Source organism: Penicillium daleae (assembly GCF_028827525.1).
Source record: "Penicillium daleae strain IBT 16125 chromosome Unknown utg000002l_segment0_segment0, whole genome shotgun sequence".
In the NCBI taxonomy this organism is placed as follows: domain Eukaryota; kingdom Fungi; phylum Ascomycota; class Eurotiomycetes; order Eurotiales; family Aspergillaceae; genus Penicillium; species Penicillium daleae.
The window spans coordinates 3,402,411-3,426,222 of NW_026623150.1; the positions used below are offsets into that span (position 1 = coordinate 3,402,411).

General features: G+C 48.6%; 6 protein-coding genes across 6 annotated transcripts; 2 read left to right on the forward strand and 4 right to left on the reverse strand.

Annotated features, from left to right (window-relative positions):
- Nucleotides 1–887: 887 nt before the first annotated feature.
- Nucleotides 888–3,182, reverse strand: N7458_002236 (lysine--tRNA ligase KRS1; the record flags this gene model as incomplete). The annotated part of the gene is made up of 6 exons (XM_056905619.1): nt 888–895; nt 955–1,266; nt 1,386–1,984; nt 2,034–2,035; nt 2,087–2,761; nt 2,883–3,182. 6 exons carry the CDS (start codon nt 3,180–3,182, stop codon nt 888–890), a joined length of 1,896 nt encoding a protein of 631 aa, XP_056769726.1.
- A 2,495-nt stretch (nt 3,183–5,677) lies between these two features.
- Nucleotides 5,678–6,927, forward strand: N7458_002237 (bZIP transcription factor; the record flags this gene model as incomplete). Its single annotated transcript, XM_056905620.1, has 3 exons — nt 5,678–5,704; nt 5,757–6,750; nt 6,800–6,927. 3 exons carry the CDS (start codon nt 5,678–5,680, stop codon nt 6,925–6,927), a joined length of 1,149 nt encoding a protein of 382 aa, XP_056769727.1.
- A 663-nt stretch (nt 6,928–7,590) lies between these two features.
- N7458_002238 (uncharacterized protein) lies at nt 7,591–11,950 on the reverse strand (the record flags this gene model as incomplete). Its single annotated transcript, XM_056905621.1, has 4 exons — nt 7,591–7,969; nt 8,036–8,199; nt 8,265–11,404; nt 11,464–11,950. 4 exons carry the CDS (start codon nt 11,948–11,950, stop codon nt 7,591–7,593), a joined length of 4,170 nt encoding a protein of 1,389 aa, XP_056769728.1.
- Nucleotides 11,951–17,369: 5,419 nt separating this feature from the next.
- N7458_002239 (Glucose/ribitol dehydrogenase) lies at nt 17,370–18,456 on the reverse strand (the record flags this gene model as incomplete). Its single annotated transcript, XM_056905622.1, has 3 exons — nt 17,370–18,010; nt 18,108–18,337; nt 18,419–18,456. The coding sequence occupies 3 exons, from the start codon at nt 18,454–18,456 to the stop codon at nt 17,370–17,372; spliced, it is 909 nt and encodes a 302-aa protein (XP_056769729.1).
- Nucleotides 18,457–20,696: 2,240 nt separating this feature from the next.
- Nucleotides 20,697–21,833, reverse strand: N7458_002240 (uncharacterized protein; the record flags this gene model as incomplete). Its single annotated transcript, XM_056905623.1, has 1 exon — nt 20,697–21,833. One exon carries the CDS (start codon nt 21,831–21,833, stop codon nt 20,697–20,699), a length of 1,137 nt encoding a protein of 378 aa, XP_056769730.1.
- Nucleotides 21,834–23,046: 1,213 nt separating this feature from the next.
- N7458_002241 (uncharacterized protein) lies at nt 23,047–23,544 on the forward strand (the record flags this gene model as incomplete). The annotated part of the gene is made up of 1 exon (XM_056905624.1): nt 23,047–23,544. One exon carries the CDS (start codon nt 23,047–23,049, stop codon nt 23,542–23,544), a length of 498 nt encoding a protein of 165 aa, XP_056769731.1.
- Nucleotides 23,545–23,812: the final 268 nt, after the last annotated feature.

Genomic DNA, 23,812 nt, shown 5'->3' on the forward strand with positions numbered 1-23,812 from the left:
TCTATCGGAATTACCGTGTTAGTAGACTGAAAAACGTGATTTTTGAGTAAGAGCATACATGACCCGTCGGATGAGGAGTGCATCCAAGAAGCTTATTGGCCTTATGAGTCTAAGTTAGTTGAATTGCAACGTGAGGTTATGAGCACAACATGGTTCACAGTACATCTTGATCCGGCCCACTTGGCTGATAGGCCAGGTCTATTGCCGGGAGTGGTAGATGCCTCCCCAGAGATACCCCCGGACTGCCATGAAATCTGTTGAAAACAGGTTCTCTTGGATTCATCAACACATCGCTGGCACTGGAAGGACGCATAGGCGAGTTTGACATTCGACGTCGCTTGTTGTCGGTGGAAGAGTCAAGAAAGGGACTTTTCCTACTACCCGGCTTCGACGGCCCTGGGAGAGGAAGCATGGTTTCGGTTGCAAGTGTGCCAAGATGAAACAGTGATTGAGAATAGAAAGAATTTACGAAGGGAAGGAGGTTGAATAATATTCTGCCTCCTTTTTATGACGGACTAGTCGCGAGCAAAAGGAGACAAACGAGAGCATGGAAATTGCCATTCTCTGCCTCGAAGAGTAAGTACATAATCGAAGTCATTGAAACGGGTCTTACTCTAAGATAAAGTTGACCAGGCGTTGTTACAACGTTATCTAGTCACCACGGCCCCTACTCGGGCATTGCTTTTTGTCGACAGAAATCCATGAATATGAACGGTATATTTTGCTTTGCAATATCTATGCTATCTTAAACGATACCTCTTTTCTTTGAAAATCATGACGAGTTTCATGCAATCATCCACACAATAACCATCACGTGATATTCTTGTGATATCAATTCACATAAGATATTGCAGACCCATCTATCTTTGCCCAATCCTGTTCATTTATTAGTTGGCTGCAGGTTCATCGTTAGTGAGATCGGCTCGTGAAAATTGCAAGAAACTAATAACATACGGTTGCCCTCCTCAGGCTGGGGCGCACTAGCTGCAGCATCCAGGACAGACTTTCCGTGCTCCGCAGTCTTGTCCTCCTTCATCATGGGGAATGCAAGCACCTCCTTGATGCTGTAATTGTTGGTGAGGAACATCACCAGGCGGTCAATTCCCATACCCCAGCCACCAGTCGGGGGCAACCCGTACTCGAGAGATGTGCAGAAGTTCTCATCGACGAGCTGGGCCTCATCATCACCCTGCTCCTTTTGACGAGCCTGTTCTTCAAAGCGCTCACGCTGCGAAAATGGATCGTTGAGCTCGGTATACGCATTGCCTGGGTATGGATGTCAGCATAGAGAAGCTGGAAGGAGAGCGAATAGGGGTACAAGGTCATGTTAAACACCAAAAACATGATGTGGACTCGACATGGATAGGACAGAATGGGGCACTTACAAATTTCCTTTGTGGCAACGAAAGCTTCAAAGCGTTCACAGAGACCAGGCTTGCTGCGGTGATATTTGGCCAAGGGGGACATCATTTCGGGGTGGCCCATGATGAAAGTCGGGTTGATGCAAGTGCTCTCAAGGAACTCACCAACCAACTTGTCCAACATGCGGGCGTTGGTCAAGGGTGGCGAGCACTCCACATTCATCTTCTTCAGGACCTTCTTGAGGAACTCGCCAGTCTTGGCAGTGTGGAGCTGGTCGGAAGGAGGGAAAGTCTCGCCGGTAGCCTCTTCCAGGCCAGGGATCATTTCAATCCGACGCCAGGGGGCCTTCCAGTTGATGTTGTACTCTTCACCAGTCTGAGTGTGGAACTTGGTCTCATAGCCACCTGTAATGTTCTTGACCAGGCCTGAGACAAGCTCCTCAGTCATATCCATCACATCCTTGTAATCGGCATAAGCCCAGTAGAACTCGCAGGTGGTGAATTCCGGGTTGTGGGTAAGGTCAATGCCCTCATTACGGAACTGACGGCCCATTTCATAGACACGCTCGAGGCCGCCCACAATAAGCATCTTCAGGTACAGCTCAGGAGCAATACGCATGTACCTAATATCCAGGTTAGCAGGCATTGGGCAATCTGACAGATATCACGAACATCTAGATTCAAAGTTAGCATCTATTAATGAATTGGGTTGAGAAAGGAACAACCTTTTCACGGAGATCATTGTGGTATGTCTCAAAGGGCCTCGCGGTGGCTCCGCCAGCAATTTGGTTCATCATGGGAGTCTCGACTTCGGTGAAGTCACGGGTGTCCAAGAAGTTACGGACGTAGCTGACAATCTTGGCGCGGGTGCGGAAGATCTCGCGGCTGCGGTCGTTCATGATAAGATCCAAATAGCGCTGACGGAAGCGCAGCTCCTTGTCCTGGAACCCGTAATGCTCGGAGGGGATGGCGTGTAGACAAGGGGCCAAGAGGACGACCTCGGTGGCGAAGATGGACAGCTCACCATCATCACGGTTCTTGGGAGAAGTGCGACCTGGGAAACCAACAATTCCGACGATGTCTCCTCGGCGGAGATGTTCGTGCTGCTCCTCAAATGGTACATCGCCACTGGCGTTTTGAGCCTGGCACATTACCTGAACTTTCTTGCCCTCGGCACGAATGTCGTAGAAGATCAGCTTAGGACCGGAGGCTCGCTTGGTGTAGACACGACCAGCAATGCGGACAGGAATATCGGGCTTCTGCTCGCCTTTCTTGAGGCCCTCGTATTCCTTGAGGAACTCGCGCAGATCGTTGGTGACCTGGAACTTGTGGGGATAAGGGTTGGGGTTCATGGTTTGCTTCCACTTTGCCACCTTCTTGCTTCGAATCTCAAAGTATTGCTAATCGTGATGGATGGATTTTGTTAGCCTGGGTATTGCAAGGATGTTGCGCGTGATGGGACGACGGATAATACAGTCGCTGAATTGGAAGAAACGAATGCTGCTGGATTCGGTCACTCACGTTAGGACTCAGGTTGGCCTCCTCCTCTTCAGCAGAAACCTTCTTCTGGGCCTTGGGGGGAGCGGCAGCTTCCTTCTCCTTCTTCTTGGCCTCCCTCTCGCGCAGCTTCAGACGCTTCTTCAGCTCCGACTTGGAGACCATCTCGCCGGTAACCGAATCGAGTTGGAGGTTGGCCATGGAGACCTCGGCCTCCTTGACAGTGTTCTGATCCGCCATGTTGTCTGCGTTGCAGGGAAGGAACTCGGAGTGGATGGTGGAATGAAGAACGGAGGGGCGCGCGAAATTTTGGGCGGGAGTCATGGCGGGGTTTGTCCGATTGGGCCGATTCTACAGAGAGCGCCGCCCAGGCTTTGTGAGTCATTTACAATAATCATTGCTATATTTTGAATTACTTTACTCCCAGCTTATTGTCATGAAATAGTCGCCCAGGGAAGTTCTGCCATTTCTACCTATTGATTCTCTTTTGCAAGACCATTTGACTATCATCTTCACCCCGCCATAGACAGTCCCAATCCGGATATAGGGCTTAGGGCAGTGTTGTGGGGCTTTCACGCTATACCGCTTCGGGAATATAGAACTACATCCATTTGGCATGGAATTCCATCCTGTTTGTACATACACGAAATAAAGCATGACAAGCCAAATGAACTCCTGGTTACACCTACATGATGTATTTTGGCCATAGTCTCAAAAAGAACTTTCTGGATTGCAAGTCTGCCAGGACCCGACTGTGTACCAAACAACGGACAGCTGTGTAGGCATCGCCTGGGCCCGTCGAACGAGGCTAGGCCAATATCTCCGTGGGTCAGACTAGAATGGCCTTCTATTTTTCTACCTGTACATGTCGGTGTGATCCCAGGTAAGATGCAGAAAATGTGCGCCTGACGGACGGGGTTTTCTACTGCATCTACTCTATTGCTCCGTAACAGCAAGGCACCCGCTTCTAAGCCGATTTCGACCAGCATATGGATAACCGATTCTTGCGAATGCCCAAGGCAAATAAAACGTAATTCTCCACTCGGTGTTATACAACCTATCTAAAACCCAACTCGAGCCTACATGCTACTAGAACATTGTAGAACAGGTGTGTCTAGAGAGGTATATTATAGGTGATAGATGAGCTTATAGAGAGTTCTTGCTCTTGGATTCCAGCTGATCTGATACAATGCTCACCAATAACAAGAGAGTATACACCATACACCCCTCAAAAGGCACTTGGCTGGGCTGGTAAGACAAGGGATTGATAAAACCGCTAGGCGTCCTAGCATATAACAGAATGTACGATGTTACTTATAGGAAAAGGAGGTAAGAAAATACGTTAGGCCATAGTATTCTAAGCCTATGAACATGTTGTATTCCTATCAACCGCATCCTCAAGGCTATCAAAAGCTTTCGAGTGTACTTTACCCAAAAGATGATAGATAAAATCTTTTAAAGTGAGATATCTCTTAGATATCTCTTAGAACATCAATGAGAACTGAGAGAACTTTGAAGAGATCTTGAAGGAGAGCTGAATAGATATTAAGAAATATCGATACTAAACGATGGACTTTAGAGCTTAGTTCATCTCTAATCGGCGGATAATATCCAAGGGTACTTTATAAAGAGAGAATCGCAACTAGCCTTATAGTCAAACTTTGGTTAGGTCGCCATCATGAGCCACTCTAAGGACGAGTCCCCTTCCGCCGGACAGGAAGAGCCCCTTGACCAACCTCAGCTAAACTAGAGCGAAAAAGTCAAATGGGAGACACAGCGTAATGAGCTGAGCGGAGAAGACATACGCTCGGACCGTCAGCAAACGTTTCCGCTTAGCATCTCTCTATCCTACGTGGAAGATTGGGACGCAGCGGCTGCATTCACAGAGCTGTATCAGTTCTGCTTTCACTCAATTTTCTGAATCTGTGGGGGGACGAAACATCTCAAACGCCATTGTTGCCTGAGTTAACCAGGGAATAAGAATGGATGGATATATGACTCGTGCACATAAATAGCCCCTAGTTAGCAATATACGAGTCGGTGCTGTGTAGGATAGTTCTTCCAGACAACATCAGAATGCATTGATTTACACCTTCGATAACCTATTACCTTGGATACATACAGCAACCAGTTAGCAACGCGTAACCTCTTCCAACGCTTGATTCGGACAAACGAGCTCGCTACCACGTAGTTATAATCAGATATCCAGCGTATATGCAACATCAAAATACCCGAAATGCTAGAAGAACCCGCCCAAGAATACCTGCATCAGGTCTTCTCTCTATTCGTCACAGTGTGGATATGTACAGCGTCAAGGTGATCAGAAACCCACCGTAGGTTTACGAGAGGGGTAGAAGAAAACGATCAACCGGAGATTCCAGAAAGGAAAGATGAACCAGGTATTCAGCATATACTGTAGCAAGGTTCGACAAAGAAGAGAGACTTGATGATATTTAATACGGTAGGCGCGTGTGGTAGGTGGCGGAAGGTGGAAGAAGAGGAAAAATATCGTAAGAATGCTAAGCACTTAACATCGACCGAATGGTGGCGTGGGGGCGTGGGGCGATTGCAATTTCACGGATATTGAAGTTCGGACAGAGTGCCGTGGGGCATTTCGATTATTCAACAATCCGACACGTCGGGGTGATTAAACTATTGCCACGATGTCTGCTAGCTATCCTGCGGTTTTCTCCAGTACGTTGCTAATAGTCTGCAAAACACGAAAATCAATTAAGTTCGAATACTTGAATACCAACGAACAATGGCTGAAGCCAACACTGCTGTGGCCGGAGCCCGAAAAAAGGGGGCGCCGACGCACCATGACGGACGATCAGCAGGACGCGGAGGTAGGTAAACTGATAAGAACATAGCAAGTCTGCATCGGCTCATTCTATACAGCGACGTCGCAAGCAGATTCGCGTGGCCCAGCAGACGTATCGCCGGCGCAAGGAGATCATGATCACTAGTTTACAAACCCGGGTGCAAGAGCTGGAATCGGGCATCGAAGAGCTTAGCGAGTCCTTCCTGTCATTCAGTAGTCTTCTCCTTGATGCTGATATACTCGAGAAACACCCACGGGTTACCTCCGCTCTCCAGAAAATTGCGCAGCAGTACGTGTCGCTCGCCAAAAGCGGATGCAATGACCATGATCAGGCGGGTGCTGCGAACAACGCCGCAGATACGCCGCAGCCGAGAAAGCTTAGCGTTGCGCGAAATATCAAGATAGATTACAATCCAGACATCGCACAACACGGTACCTTACCGATCATTGAAAGCATCACTCAGTCCTCACCCGCCACGAGAGCTCAGTCACAGTTACAACTAACGCCGCCCTATCAAGAACAACCCATCCCCCCATTCGAGATCTATCTATCATCACCTACTGTTCCAATCTCAACTCCAAGTCCACCTCTACACAGTGCACTGACTATCGTATCTCTCGGAAATCTCACGAAGCAAGGGTGGACGTTCTCACATTGTCTTGTCCGAGAATGCTACGAAAATGGATATCGGTTGCTAGTGGATTCACCTGATAATTACACAAAGATTCAGGACATCTTTGGCCGACAACTGACCATCCTTGAGCGCAACGGCATGATTTCCGCGTTTTATGCTGCCATGCACGACGAGGTTGGGGACATGATTAAGCTCGATGCTAAATTCCTCAGTTCTCTCCGCTCGAATAATAACGCCTACTGTCTAGAACAGCCTGTGATTTCATCCAGAACATGGCAAAATGGAATCAAGTCTGTTTCAGATGAATGGCTCGACGCAAGTGGGGTGCAGAGGTTTTTGCACAAGAAAGGCATCATCGTTCAGGTCACTGGCTCTGAGCATTCTAGTCCGCCATTCGATTTCCACGCGAAGTTCGATGTGCTAGCATTCATCAGGCGTGAGTCTTTCAGATTAATATTCACAGCTCAGTGATTGACACATGGCAGTCCTCTCTCTCGATCCCATATGCGTTGGCCGTGGGCCAGCATTCCGAATGCGCGATGTTGAAAATGCGCTACACCTCGCTACTTCAGAAAATCCCTGGCCTTTCGACGTTGCATGTCATTTTACATGAATTCATCAACGCTATAAAATTCTTTGTTAAAATATAAATCTCTTTTTGGAAGGATGGTTGACTGCCTTTTGTACCAGATCCCATCACAGTAGCGTTCTAACACGGAAGGAGCCACGAAAGGGTACCAGTACCAGTTCCCTTATCATCATGTGACAATCAAATGAACTTGGCCTCGTCATCCCTCTCTCTTCTCTCCTTCACCCCCTAGACTCTAACAGGTTGTATGATTGAAGGCTCATGCCAAGCTTACCATCCCCCCCATCCAGTGACAGCTCATCATTCTGAGTCTCCCGAGCGTCCTCCCGGTGATTCACATCATCCGAATGCGCCTGTTCGGGTGAGCACGTGCATAGATCCGGAGCGTTAGGAAATTAACGACTACCTCTATCCTCGCCCACGCTACTGACTTCTTCCACAGAATCGTACACAAAGTCACGATGCTCGGTCATTTCATTATGTGGAGAAAACAAGGCTGACGATTAGCTATCTGTATACTGTATGACTCTAATTAACCCCGTCTCAAAACCATGTAAACGCTGCCAAACGGTCATCAACAATTCGACCATTCGGGCTCTGTCAGAAAAGACAAACCAAAGAAGTGCAATTTGGCCCAGCCCAAGAGATAGTGAGGTCTGTATCCCCCGATTGAATTCTGCTATCCCCTCAATCCTCGGCCTTCTTGGTGGCCTTGGTCCGGAGCTTCATCATGAGGAACACGAGCCCGTAGATACCGACCACAAAAACAACGACAATGCCCGCATTCCTCCATCCGTAGTGTTCTTCTCTCAAGTTCAGCGTGCGGAGGTAATCTCCACCGGTGGTGTACTGGCAAACGCGGCAGTGGAGAGTATCATCTGGGTTCAGAAGATTCGTGCCCCACCCCATGCCATGCTGGTAGACGTTGAGATATTCACCACAGGTCTGGTTGGGAGCCGGGTCAAAAACAGCCAGCTCCTCTGGCTTGCAATGCACGGATCTGTCCCAAGTGGTGAATACCAGCAGAGAGCTCATAAGGTAATTGAAGGGGTCCAGATAGTACATCCTAAAGTAAAACGGGTGTTGGCATCTGCTCAAATGAATCATCGAGGAACATGCATGATTGGCTTACCAGTACCGCCAGAAGGCGACGATTTGGCTATAGGGAACCATCACGCCGCAGAAAGAAACGAGAGTGGTGATCACCAGAGGGTTGACTAGAGACGCAAATACGGCGTTCGGGGTGTAGGCGGCAATCATCTGTCCAATGCCTGTGTAGAGACACTCGTACATGACCTAGGAAGATGTTAGCTGTCACACGCGGAAGGCAACGAAATGAGAGGTCAAGTGGGCGGGCTTACTGCAACGAAAAAGACGCTTCCAGCATGCTCGCCGGAGGTAGGAAGGCCACTGGTAAAGTACCAGCAAACGTAATACAGTAGCGCACAGATAAGCAGGTAAGGGAACTCTGAGACAATAAGACCCGTCACGAAGGGAGCCCAGTGGTACATTTTGCTCTTTTTCTCTCGTGCCTCATAAATGTCTCGGCGGTCAATAAAGAGCGGCTGCAGTTGAGAGATCACACCGGGTGCGACAAAGATGAAGTTGAACACTGTGAAAAGGTTTTGCTGTAGATCGGCAAGCGAGTCTCCAATCTTCCAGAAAGTAAAACCGTTCAGCAGCGCTAGACTGATGTGCATAGCGAACTTGTTATTGAGGTACTCAGTGTTCCGGAAGAGAGAGATATTCATGCGATGCGTCACGAGTTTGGTTTGCGTCCAGTGCGAAGTAGCGAATTCATGCGGATCATCGTTTGCCGCGGTAGGTTGAACTGCCGCTTCGGCGACTATGCTATCCAGTTCCTTGGAGAGGCTGTCATGTTCCGGGGATTTCAACCAGACCTGGTTCCAATCGAGGCGGCCCTTTGCCGACACGACATCAATGATGTACTCAGCAGGATTAACTTCAGGTGGGCAAGGTGCGCCGTGACGACCAAAATATTCCTTGACTGTGTTCGCGTTCTGGCCAATATCACCAAAGTACACCGTTTTGCCACCGGCGGCCAGCAAGAGTAGTTTATCGAATTGCGCAAACAACTGTGCGGACGGTTGATGGATAGTGACGAGAATAGCTTGGCCCGCTTCGGCAAGCTTGCGAAGGAAGCGAACAGTATTATACGCAGCTTGACCATCCAGTCCTGACGTGGGCTCGTCGAGGAAGATCAAGATGCTCGGCTTTGCCACGAGCTCAACACCGATGGTGAGACGCTTACGTTGCTCCACCGAGAGACCAGCGCCGGGTCGACCAATGAGGGTATGTTCCAAGTCGTTCAGTTCAAGAAGATCAACGATGGTGTCCACGTATCGCAACTTTTCTTCGGTGGGCGTGTCGCGAGGTTGACGTAACAGTGCCGAAAATTCGAGAGCCTCGCGGACAGTCGCATAGGGCTCGTGAATATCCAGCTGTTCGACATAACCAGCCGAGCGTTGGAAGGAAATGGGAAGAGGACGCCCGTCCACTAAGACAGATCCGTGAATCGTGCCTGCGGTCTTGCGTTGTGCGAGAACATCTAGCAGGGTCGTCTTTCCAGCACCAGAAGATCCCATCAAAGCCCCGAGCATACCCGGTTTGACATAGCCTTGGACGTTGTTCAGGAGGATACGGTCACCCTCAGGCGTTTTGACGGTATAGGTCAGGTTTTTCCAGGTGAATATGCTCTTGTTGCGGAGCAGATCATTTCCGAGGCTGCTTCCTGATGTATCGGATCCGGTACTGACAGACTTCTCTGTAGGTTGCGCTTCCTCATCCTTGGTTTGGAAGAGATGTTTCGATTTGTGCTGTAACTCTCGCGGTATCAGGAGGTTGCGGCCTCCTTCTCCCAGTAGCTTCCACCTAGAGGTGAAAAATATGGTGAAAGCCACAAAGAGCACCCACCAGGCACAGATGATTCCAAAGTTACGCCAGATGTGGCTGTGACTGAACGACAAGGCTGCGAGATATTGATCGCCGGTAAGGCTTGTCGCACCAGGTATCGCACCGATAACACCTGCACATGATTGACCCCCTTCACCCATGTAGCCAGGGCCGCTGGGAATCAAGTTAGGGCCGTAACATGGAATAACCTGGTCATGGAATTCGTTTCCAAGAAGAGCTTCGAATCCGTAGGCCATGGGATTGATCCAAAAGATCCACACGAACCACGGATGCATCACCGGCTTGATAATCATATATCCCATATAGACAAACAACGCTACAATTGAAAGGCCTGAGACCTTGGTTGCAGCGTCGAACGTAGGGAATGCGGCACCAACGAGTCGGAAGAAAGCTGTCATGGACATAGCAGTCATGAAGTTGGTGACTAAATAAGTGAAAAATGCTGCGGCCGTGGTCTTGAGGCCAACCATGAAATACAGGATAAGGCCAAAATGCGTCACCTGGAACAAGAGAATGGGGAAATCGGCAGCAATCTGGGCGATGCAGATGGCCGCTGGGTGGTACAGTGCGAAGGCGCGGTGCTTGGCGAGAATCGGTCGGCCCGTGAACGAGTCAGTCACCTCCGATAGGGCGATGAGAGCATTGTAAAGGATGGAGAAGAACAGAGCACCACCCTTGAGGAAAAGGCCGACGGAATTATTAGGCGCTGAGTAGAACAGAGATCCACCGAGGAGTGCCTGGACTACTGTGGCACCTTGCTTCATAAGGAGAGTGGCCTTGTCACCCCACATTAGCTGGTATTGCCTAATGACGGCAGCCATGACTTGAGTGATGAAGCCAGTAGTGACGGGAGACTTTTCAGAGACGCCCCGGTGCTTTTCACGGGTAACCATTTCCTTGAAGACGGTTGTGTTCTCGGCCGGTTCACTGCTTACCGGGTAATCCTGAGCCTCTTCCAGCATCCTGGTCTTAATTGGGGAACGCTCGTATGCGTCGCGGATCTCCTCGGCCGTGCGTGGGAAAATGTCTTTGTACCCAGGGGCAATGACGCGCTCGGTCGGGACCATCACGCCTGTCAAGAAATCCCCTCGGTTGGAACTTGGATCCAGCATAAAGCCCAGACCCTCCATGAAGGGGACGGCCTCTTTTTGAGGTCCGTAGAAGATTTGCTTGCCCTCATCGAGCAGCAGAACCTTGTCGAAATGGTCGTAGATGCCGTTGCCTGCCTGGTAAAGGGTGACGATTGTGCTGAGCCCGAGGATATCGGTCATCACTCGGATGGCCTTGATCCACTCCAAAGCGGTGCTGGCGTCGAGGCCTCTGGTCGAGTTGTCCCAACAAAAGACGCTGGCACGAGTCGTGAGGCACTCCAGAATGGAGACACGTTTCCTCTCTCCGCCGGAAACACCGCGAATGAAGGCATCGCCGACCTTCGTCCGTGCGGTGTGCGAGATGCCGACCGAGCGCAGGAGAAAGTCTTTATAGGACTGGACATATTCTTCATGGGTTGTGATGCCCGGCGGCAGATGGTAGGGGACCTTCATGCGAGCGGCAAAGTCGATCGTGTCTTCAACGGTCAGGGTGGGAAAAAGATTTCCTCCTCCGTGTTCATGACAATCTGGCCACGGTACTGCTTCGCTTCCTTAGCAGACATGTTGCCAAAGCTGACGTCTCCGGTGACTTCTTTGTAGCCGAGGCGGTTGTTAGAGAGCACGTTCAGCAGCGACGTGCAACCCGCGCCGGGCCGTCCAAGAACGAGCAACATCTCCCCAGGCTTGACGCATCCGAATGAATTGTCAATGATGGTCTTAGTCTTGCTGCCTTTGTTACTGCGATGGAAAGGAAAAAGCTGGGAGACGACGTTCTCATTGAATGTGGCATCGCCACCAAGGCCCCTGACGGTGAGGTTTTGCCAGGCCACGCCGAGCATTTTCGGCTTCTCGCCCCCGGCTTCATCTCGTTCCTGGATCTGGCGCAATTCGGGGGCCATGTGCCATGTCGCTCCGGCACGATAGATCGGGACATCTTCCGTTTCTTCCTTGACATCCGGGGTTTGAAGATTGTCGTCGGCAATTGTGGACTCTGCGTCCATACTTGATGCCGCAGAGGCCATGGTGGAGGGCAGGGCGGACATGGTAAAGGTGTGAGGGTAGTGGAACCGTTCAACAAGGCATCCAGTGGCGGTGTATAAGTCAAAGTCCTTATATTATGTGTCCAAACAACAATCACGCAAAGGGTGCATTCAATCGGTGGCATCACACCTATTCTAGTGCTTTATGACCGAGAGCGTTCAGACCTCAATTCCACACCGTCCCATGGCTTCGGTGCAATACAGCAAGAGAATCCTTCGCCGGTCGCATAATCAGAAAGTTTAGTCCATTACTCAACATTAGAAAACTTCCTTACGGCGTGATGAGTGAGTTCAACCGTCTTTGCTGAATCACCAGGCATGTCCGCTCGGAGTGATTACTATATATTCCCAGCTCTAACTCATTAGTTAACTTAGTTAACTAACTAACTACGGAGTATGCGATGACTAACGGGGCTTGATTACTGGAGCCTCCGTCCCAGTCTAACCTTATAAGCTCTAGTTCCCTGGATCGACAGTTGGACAACTAACCAATCACATTCATTGTGGCTACGGTGATCGAACGACTCATCTCACATGTCGTAACGAACGCCTTCAATCGTCGGGAGGTCCAGATCGAGGAGCATTCCCTAGCAGAGCATGCAAACCTGAATGAAGAAGATCGTGATGGATAACCGAGCCTTACGGACCCCTACTAATAACCCCTTGGAAATGACCAGTCCTCCCTCCCTGTCGGAGCAGCAGGATTGGTGGATACCCGGAGATACTATAGATCCGCTAAGATTAGTCATGTTTATGCCCATCCAAATTGCTAGCTAGGGGCTTCATAGTAATTCAGACTCATTGTAATTTCTATTAGTGCACCTATATAGATTACTCATCCTGTTTCTAACACTCCCCACTAGGCCTGATCCGTTAGGCATGTGGCTTTATGTCGGAACACAGCAGGATGGGCGGAGACTGGAAGAAGGAAATACTAGTTAGTTAGTTAACGTATAGTTAGATAGATCCGCCAGTATTAGTCATTATTATTCCCACATAAATTGCCAGCTAGGGGCTTTATAGCAATTCAAACCTTGTTCTCCTATTGGTGCACCCCATGATCCACTAGGCAGTGTTTCCGACTCTTTATTTCTAATCTCTCTGCTGCAGAATGATGACAATCTTCCACCGCTCGATCAAGTCCTAAACTACCTTTGTGAACATCAGATCCCATCCCGCGAATATTATTTACAGTAGTACCTATCATCCGGTCCTCGCGGTTCTCCGGGCCGAGAGACACGCAGGAGATAAGTCACGTGAGACTACGTGATTGCCAACCAGAAGGCTTCGAGTCATCTTATGTATTAGGGCGTCAAACTCGAAGTCTACTAGACGTCTGATTAGCCTGATGGTGTTTCTTTCCGAGTAGCAGATAACAGGCTTGAGGGGTGTGAGTCACAGTGTTGGCCTCCAGAGGTCGAGGATGCAGATTGATAGCAGTATTCGTGCAAGTGATGGCAGAATGATCGGGCGGAACTAATATGTAGATGCACGATAAATGAGACCGGATATGTATGGAATGGTCCCATTCAAGAGGTTGATGATTCACTCAATCTCCTAGAGAATATGAATTCTGCCCTGTCAGTTTCGTGCAGGGCTTACTCTAGGATATGCTCTTGACGAAGTACCTCGGCTCCCAATGCGCATATACTTTGAGAAAACAGTAAAATACTACATAATTGCACCTCGGAAGGACCGTTGTGATTGAATCCCCTCGACTCCGTGTGATGCGGGGAATTGACTTCACAAAAGAAGCTTCCCATTTATCCGCAGGGAGAGTCGACCTTGACGATATGTCACAGTACAGACCCCCTCTACATTAGATCACAGCACTAACATTACAGAATTAACAAATCCGTGTAAAGAAGTAGATGAATGTCACGCAGCTTCTATGTTCATAGGACTATCAGGTCAGTGACCACTGCCAGTAGCCAGAGTGAGGATGCAAATATTTTGGGGCTACCAACCTACCATTCCCCTGGTAAGTAAGCGCTACTGATTGCCGGGGACCGAAGACCTTTATTCAAATACATGCAGTCAAATTTGCCCTTCATACCATATGGTTAAGCATGATTTTGCAATGGTTATCTAACGAAGACTAGGTACAGGACGACAAGACCCTCCGTTCCTACTCATCGATTTTGTTACTCTACCCTGCCTGATACGCGTCCGGCGATAGTACGGTGACTTGAATCTCTCATTGTTGTATTTTAATGATGCAATGCTTGTATTTACCTTGTGCTACATAAGCAGTTTGCATGTCGGAAGTCAGACGGGGATGACTCAAGCGGTTAGCAATCCTGCCGCTATAGTTTTCGATGAGCAGAAGTTTTATTATCCTCTTGTGAATGACATGGTCGCTGGACCCCGCTCATGTGTCGAACGGCTTGAACAGGACGCGTAGAGGCACTGGTAAGGAGCCATTGATGTACATTAGAGGTGCTACTACTTATGCAGTAACGTCGTCGAAGCGCCGTACTATCTTGGATTTAAGAGTTCCACGCAACTCTACATTTTCCGTCTCGGTCCCTTGAGCGGGGTTCCGGAGTTTGGAATCAAGCAATTATAGGTGCATCAACAGTGTCGTTGCGTCTGTTATTAACCATCGTTATATAAAGTCATTCCCGCTATAAAGGATAACAGAGGCAAACACGCATATTCAAATTTATCAGGTCGTGAATTATTATGCGCTACCTGTTTCGCGGGAGTAAGAGCCTTACTCAGACCCACGAGCATTTTGTAGGAAAATTGCGAGGCAACGTGCGGTTGTGGCCATGAACAGTATCCTAGCAACGTGTGAATCAGCAGCTGTGACGTTGATTTCGCTGCTAGCGTACAGATAGGTGTCCTCGCCATCGTCAGCGTAGCATACCATTCAATTGCCCCGAAAAGTGTGGTCACTCGAGAGGCAACGCAACAGTGTAAGTCGCAGTGTAGGGGATATGATACTTTAACTAGCGTAGTGAAGCAGACAAACCACAGTACCATTGTAGTCCCTTCCACAACCAGTATGACAATGCGGTATGCAGCCCGATTGGGTGATTCCAGTAGCAGTGCAAGGATTGGTGTTGCCAGGAAAGCGCTCCATATTCCACTGGAAAATACGAGAATGATAACGTAGTCGAAACGCAAAGTGAGCATAACTGTCAAAGCCTCCATAGTCAGAATATTCTTTCTGTTACACGTGTAATGGTGAATGTAGAAGCGGCAGACCATATGCACTTAGACCAACCATGACAAGCGCCAGGATAATTTGAACTATCCGTACAGGATATATCCAGATATTGGTCGCGGCCAGTCTTGAAAAGCTGTAATTTGAATCGTCGTGATGTTTCACCGAGATCATAGCGCTCCGCATACTTGATCTTGTTTGGTATTGATCGTAGGAACCGTCGACTTATGTTTTCACAGTAGGAATCACTAGGAGAAATGGCCTCTACAGAAGTCGGATTGGAACATCTCAATAGGATAACGAAATACTAGATATAGGCCTTCATCCGACTAGCACATAATAATGATTACTGATCTAGTTTGCCGATGACTTGTCACTGCCTTTCAGTTCGAAGATCAAAGTGCTTGTGAACACCTATGGAGCGCCAATTGCTGTTTCCTGCGGGGTCCGAGTGTTCGAGACCAAGAGGGCCCAGGTCACCAGCACTGTTGTTGTGGCGTAACCTTAGTTCAAGTGTGATCCAAAATCTGAGGCTCCTTTGAAGTCGGACCCGAATTGTAATCAAATCCGAGCAGCAGCAGATCACGTTAATGCCAAGGGTTGTGTGTGCCCCTTGCCTTGTGCGCCGGTCCATAGCTCACTAAAACTCTAAAATACCTTGGCATAAGTTTCTACGGGACTCGCCAGTGCAGGACCGCCGGCGACTAAACTGTGATACATTAAGTCTTTTCAAACAATCCTGAGAGAAAATTTAGGGCCGCATCAGATCAGTGCAACGAACGATCGCATTGTTTCCTCTCACGGCGCTATTTCCATCACCATGCCTAGCGATACGCCGAAGCGTACTAGACACTTAAGAGAGAATATTGTCGATCCTTTGGCAATAACTTTGACTGAGAGGCGTGCTCTTTCCAGGGTGCGACTGCTTCATGACTATAGATTAGCAAGAGAAAGAGAAAGGGCCAACACATTCAACTTCATATCCCGGCTCAGGAGACATCTAAATCGAGTGACTCTTCTGTCAACGGGAATTATATTGAGCGCAGGAAAACGGGTCGCCCAAGGATTCAGGGCACGCAAGATATGTCCCTAAATGTAGGTTTCTGTCAGCTTGAGAAAATCCACAGAAACGGTAATCAGGAAACACAGAGGCGGACGACGTAGGTCAGGTTGGCACAGCGCGCATATCGCTTTCGAAAAGAGACCGAGTTAAAAGCACTGAGGACACTCGTCCATGAATTTGGGATGCTTGTGGAGCGAATGGACAAAACATTTCTTTCCTTCACCGATGATCTGATGAAATCAAATATCTTGTCAACGTACCCAGATGTTGCGCGGAAACTTCATCAAACCATAGCGCAGTCTGTAGAAGCTCACCATCAGCTCAACTAACTCAAATTTGAAATGATTAGCGAACTGCCCCCCTTTATTGAAGTCATCGTGAAAAGTAGATTTGGACTAGACTAATGGGTCTTCCCCCCAGAGCTTGGCCATTGCGGGGATAAGGCTTGCATCCACGAAAATTGGCTTCCTGGAGTGCTTCGAAACAAAGGATGTTGTCAGGAAAATGGACACTGGCACTGTATTGACTTGTCAGGTACCTATACGGTAACTTGAGGACTACCTTCTTACAATCCCCCCACTCTTTGATTTACACGTACCTTCCCGGTATGGCGTCACCTCGGATTTGTAACCACCGAGTTGCCGGTGTTCTCATGAGTATTTCAACCCCCATGAAGTTCGATAGTTTAGTTCATCAGAATCAACACTCTTTTCATCTCCGCATTACTCTTTTTGATTCGTTGGTATCATTGGCTGGTAAATCCTTGGTAATTCATAGCTAGTACAGGCCATCCCTGTTAGCATAATCCTATCACCCTCCTATAAGCTTCAGTATGTTACTGGGCCTACGTGGGAGGATCCAGATACCGATTAGCGTGAGAAATACTTCACCCGCGCGGAGGCTGGCGTGGTCGAGGGTGACGGTCAACATTTTTGGATCCCGCGCGAGGGGAATTCCGAGATCTGCCAGTGTCTTTATTGAATCTAGTTTCGGTTCTAAAGAGGCGTACGGTATTATCACAAGTTTCCCCGAGCAGGCAACAACCCTCAGAAACTTGTAACCCTATATCACAATAAAAGTAGCACTAATTGGGTTACCTTAATATCGCTGGGGCAGAGCAGACATTATTATTATCATTATATCCTTGACCCCGCTAATATACATCTTTACTTTGCCAGTGACTGCCCCTTGTCAGAAATGGACTTCCAGACTTCCGCTTTATCCAGCCCGACCATCTTTTTCACAGTAGGGTCAAAGATCTTTCTCCATCCCACCGCATTCAAAAACCAAACCAACCAAGCATTAGTGCCTTTCCAAATGTACTCACCCTGCGCACAGCCAGGGGTTTTCACCAGGATTTGTTGCACGACTTGTCTGGCAAAATCCTCTGCCTTCATACTGGCTTTGACATGGTTTCGGCTTCGCTCCTTGGTCCCCTCTAAAGCACCGATATAGAGGCTTCCAGAGCGGAAAGCGATATTGTCAGGAGACATGAGGTTTGTTGCGACTTCACCCATAAAAATTGTAACAACTTTGATGCCAAGAGGGCTCAGTTCGATCCGTAGAGTATCGCTGTAAGAGGCCACGGCTGCTTTGGAGGCATTATATGCGGCAGAAAACACGAAAGGTAGACGTGCAAGTACTGATGAAGTGTTAATAATGAGCGGTGGGTTGGGGGTACTGTTCGTGGTAGAGGCTAAAAGAAGAGGAGTAAAGGCCGAAACCATATCAAAGAGGCCGAAGACGTTGGCGTCGAACATGCTCCGTACGCGAGCGGGATCGGCTTCGATTGCGGGAGCTTCGTACACTATTCAAAAGGAATTTGGTTAGTCATCGAGCAATGTAGTTCAAGGTCACCAAAAGTGCGATGCAGAGGGTATATTGAGGACGAAAAGGGGATATACTTGTGCCAGCATTGTTGAATAGTATATCTAATTTTCCGCCAGTCCGCTTCGCAATCTCGTCCTTCAGTGCTGTGATGCTCTCCAAATTGGTGACGTCGAGCGCAAACGTCTCAATACCTTTCTCTTCTAGGCTCGAGAGGGATTTAGTGGATCGAGCGGTGGCGAAAACGCGGAGATTGTGGGAGGCAAACTCAAGGGCGAGAGCATGGCCGACACCACCTGGTGAGCATCTAGGTCGGGAGCCATCATTAGCACATTAATTCACGAGAAAGTGAGACGCAAAATTAAGTTATTTTGGGTGAGTGACGAACCCCGTAACGAGAATTGACCGTTCTGATGACGAGGGCATACTGGATGACGATTGAAGGGCACAATAGGTCCAACCTCAATTGCTTGGGGAGACTTGTTTATGATAAAGTTGATATCTTATTGTCTGCCGGGATATATTGGTTTAGAGACGAGGATTTGAAGATCGATATATGTAACCTTCCCCTGCTGTTTAATAATCATGGTTTCGGGCAGGGGATATTGTTAAGCAAGGTCGGTGTGTATATACTAATCATTCTTTTTACCATATTATGTCTCGCCTGAAGACTTTTACGTTTGGGTCGGCCAGGATTAATCATCATCCACAGCAGGATCGCTCTGGCCGGGGGGAACGTCCGTGGCGCGCTGTGACTGTGTACAACCTTGATGCGACCAGATGTCATGGCTCCCATAATCAGCTACGGTAATTTTAGGCTGGACGCTTAATCATGTAAAGAGGCCGAGTTTCATACAACCAAAACACTGTAAAGGGGAAATTATACTCGCAGGGTAGAGGGCTTGTCAATCAGGTAGGAAGATAAAAACCAAGTGTATTCGAGACAAGACTGATTCTTAGGGGATCGTCAAAAGACCACTTCCTAGAAGCTTTTAATGTACGCGGATTGCTGGGATCAGGATAGTTAAATAAGCAAACATACCTGCTGGTGTAACCAGGGGTGTGATGCAGATCACCTCTCAGCTGAGCCGCCTAATCGGGTCGGTAGAAAGCTCCTCCAGACCGTTCCGAGGACATAGGAATAACTTCATATTAGAAATCCCTGTGGCAAACACCTGGTCTATAGAGCTTTTACCCTTAGTAGGCAAAGCTTACATGTGTTTAGCTCAGAGAAAGTTAATTGATTGTTCATTCTGAAGAAATACCAGAGGCTATATATACAGCGTGAATCCTTAATATCCAAATTGATTGGAAATCAATCAGGTTCTTTATATAGACAATGCAGGAATTATTTCCGATGTTGCAACTCTCCCGATGTGTACTTGTCTTATATCACAACAACTTGCACTGAGCGACAGCCAAACAAAGTATGAACATAGATGAAGCCTGTTATGTATAGTTATCGTTGAGGTATGACGGCTCCACACCAAGTCGGGAACGCACACATGCCAAAGCCTGGCTACGCAGCGCTGGTGGGATGCTGGCAAAGACTCGCGGGAGGCTGGCGGTAAATATTACGGTAACTATAATTAAGATTTTACACATCATGGCGTTCTGTCTGCTACTTATAATTATTCTAATGATGATTGTCAACCCCATAACTCATGAGTATGATTTATCATCCGATATTGATTTCATCCGCGTGAATTCAACTTCTTTCAATTCATCTGTTAATTCATTCGAGCGGTCAAGTCCACATGAACGAAAACGTAAAGATCATGGCCCCCGCCACCTCTAACTTCTCATTCACAGACCGTCTGGCAGTACGTCTTCCGTCGAGTGAACTTACTGTGCTAAGAACATGGACTTCACATACTTACTTCGAACATGTTCCCACCCAGGATTTCTCCCTCAGACATTTGTTTAGAAATAACCTGCATCGCCCCAGGTCTATGCGTGCAATGCGAGAATGCGAATTGAAATAGACCCGACGGAGTACACAGTAGATCAGCAAGGAGGCAAGATGTGATATGTCAAGAAGGTATACAGGGCAAGGTTCCCCACCGGAAGAATTGCAGTGTTACAGGAAAAAGGAAACTCCTAGGCAAGATGCAGTCGAATTCAATGAACGTGTGGCTATATACAGGTGGTGAGTCAAGGACATGGGGATTGATCATTAAGCCCCGGCTTTTTGGTGGAAGATCGTGGAAAGAGATCTGGGCTGAGCCTATGCTATCGCATACTCTTTCCGATGTCGAAATCTTCGGAGGGCATGTTTGACAAATCAGCCTCAGCCGAAACGTGGTTTAAAGATTGACTTGTGGTTCTCATCGGCCAGCTGAGCTTTGGGTTTGAGATTGGGTTGGTAAGCTTGTTGAGGTCGTGAGCCGCCTTCGGGTTCAACCGAGTCCTGCCTCAGAGTTGACGGGGGACGACGATATCGCGGCTATTCTCGTCTGTACCGGTGAACATGCCGTACCGGACGGCTGAGGCGATTGCTTCCCCGGGGGGGGGTGTCCATCGGCTCGGTCCATGAATGTGGCCCCAGTTGAATCGGAGCGCTTCGACAAGTTTCCGAAAGAATTTCCTGCATGAGCTGGTGCCGTGGTGTTGGGAGAAACGAGTGTTTTGCCGCTAGGTGCGGAGACAGGGTCGTAGCTAAAGTTCTACGACCAACCCTCCCAGCAAGCAACCCAGATCCCGGTTATGAGGATCAACGTACGTAGCCCGTCATCGAGCGTAACAACGTTCTTGTTATCTACCAGTGCTTCATTATCGGACAGGTCGCTGGCCACGGACATACCCAAGCTCTGGGATATTTGGCTGGTGCTGGGGGGCACCACAACGGAATATTCATTATACACCTCTAGCAGGTTCTTATTCATAGAGGCGATCACCGGGTGCCGACGAGCGTTGAGATCGATGATGCTGAAAGTGAACCGTTTGGTGTCATTGCGCGGTTGAGTGCCCGGGGTTGCAGAGGCGCGTCGATTCCTGCCTCCGCGCAGAGCCCATCGCACTACCCGCACACCATTTTCGGTGCGAGCCACAAACTCATATGAGCCGCTAGGCAGAGGAGTCACTTCCCACACCGGCCCAAAATTCAAGCAGATCTCTGCCTTTCCTTTTAGATCGCCATCTTCTTGGGGCACGCGGACAATCGTGGCCACGACTTGGCGTTGGTCCGCATTGTCTTCTCTTTCGCAACTTATATTTTTCTCGGTGATGCTGGCCACCGTGCGCGTGTATAGTTCACTCCTCACGACACTTAGGTCATTCGGGCCCTGTCCATTCTTCGGGCAAAACATGGTCGGGAACTTTCGAGTAAACCGTGGTAAATACAATGTCGATTGTTGAACTTCTAAGATGGGCAAGGGCCGGGCCATATGCGACACCTGCTGCACTTGCAGTAGAAGCTTCGGCCGAAGCCTAAGTCGTTTATGCCAGGTATGAACAACGGGGTAGGCGAACTGGTACGAGATTTTGGGCCGGGAAGTTTTGTAAGTATAGGAATGAAAGACCAGAGGCCGGGCAATCGCTAGTGATGCGGCCTGGGAAGACTCAAGCTCGCTCGGTGTTGAAGTAACGGGGATTTGAGCCGCGGCGGATACAGTTTGTGCAGGCGGAACAGGACTATCGGACTGCTTGTTTCGGTTATAGAGAGTGCCCAGACATGGTAACGTGGGTAGCGAGAAAGCGGACGAGGAAGGAGAGTTAGACGCTAGCAGGGATTCTGGCTGGGTGCCAGGCTCGTTTGTATGAGCAACTGCGTCAACCCCTTCAAGGCCAAAACTCAGCAGCATTCTTGGGTTCTAGCGGATATGCATGGAAGGGACGAGCAAGAGGGTCACTCCGTAGTCTGATTCAGTCCAACTCCCCAAAGAACAAAGGGGCGGTCAGCCTTATCCATGCTGTACCTAAAGAATGATTTAATCCAATGCTAAACCAATAGGTTATTTAAATCGATTCCTTGAGTCGTTTCAAGATCCGCGTAAACCCTTCTGTCCTGGATAATGTAAGCACTCAGCTTTCCATGGAAATTTGTTCCCTGACTTTGTTGTCGGCTTGATTACTATGTGAGTTCACCCACCGACTAGAATCAATTCAGTGCGTCATTGAAGACCGACTGAACCCACTTGTCCTCAATGGTCATACTCATCTTTCTTCCATGGGAATTTCTTTGTCTGATCCCAAGTTAAGTTAGTTAACTAGTTAATCTGTCGGCTTGATTATTAATTTGGCACCGCCACTACTACTCCCGTTGGATCAGATATTGGACCTTTGCCTCGGGATGTTTATTCACATATTAAAGTTCATGTCATCAGTTAAAACCTTATCTTCTAACGGTACCTATTGGGTCACTATCCTGCGCCATACATCAGTGGAGATCGAAGCAAAGGGTAAAGAAAATCCGTGCGGTGGCTTGAAATGAGGGACATGGCTGCGATTTGTACTTTAGGACTTGAGGATAGATCTTAGTTGTCTACTAAGAGCGGAACACTTTTTTTCTGCGCCGGTGCATGACAGATGGCCTAAGCCCTCAATTTTTGGGTCATCGTGCCCTAGTCCGTTATTTTTTGAGAGGGGAAAGAGATTGGAGGATCGAGTACCTCAAAAAACAGGGGCACGGTGAAAAATAAGGTCCATCAAAAACTAGATCGGAAGATAAACAGAACTGTGGGGCAAAGCGCTCCTTTGGGTATAGGCTGAGCGTCGACTGGGTGCTCAATAGACGCCTTTGATGAATATCTGAGTAATCAGTGATGGCTCAGTGAGCAGCCAATCAGACTCACTGAGCACTCACTGGACTTCACTGATAATCACGTGATGACACTGAGCAGCACAAGAGAGTCTGATCCCCGGACTGAAATTTACTCGGTGAGTCTGACTCTGAGCACCCTCATAAAAGCGGCCGCAGCTAAGATAGGAAAGCCCCACCTAGCATAGGAAAAATGGTACGTATAGTCCCAGAGGTATTGGTGCGAAATAATTGACCAATGGATTTGCAAGGCCTGCATGATCTGCTTTGAGAAAGACAACTGCATGCGCATGACAAACCTTCATCTGGGAGAGATTGACATCAGATGCGAGCTATGCGAGACACTTTACTGCCCAAGATGGGCAATGCTCTACCTGAACAATGATGACCCGGCCGAAAGAGTCTTCATTGTCTGTGCGAATTGTCGCACCCACCAGAACAGAACGAAGTCACTGTACCGACTCTGCGAGAGCAGACGTGGTTACGAGAGGGGACCGAAGGACACAACATTTCAGGAATGGCGCGCTTCCAAGGAAAGTTGGCGTAATAGCCTGGTGATTGTTCGATACCTTCGCAGGCTACATTCCATCGACTACACGGCCGATGGGGTTCAAGAAAATATCCGGAAATTTGAAGATAAAGTGTCCGGCGGAGTTGACTTCATAAATAACTGGGACTTACTCGAGGTGATGGATGAAGTGGCAGTTTTCGAAAACGATGAGGTTTCGCTCACTACCGCGGCTGACAATAACTGAAGATGGCAAAAATGGTTTGTTCAAGAGGTCACGAAATGACAGGGCCATGAGATGACGGTTGCATAGTGCCAGGCATGGGCATCCACGAGGGAAAGATATTTGGAAATGAGGAGAAGTAGCTCCAGCGGGAGGCGCTCCAGCTTGGTTGGCGGCATATTTAAACATTTCTAACATGCCGTGCCACCAGATACGCTTGGGAGGTGAAAATAGATTGTCTTCAGGTGGAATTGAATTTATGGTCGTGGAGATGCCGTGACTTCGGATGCTC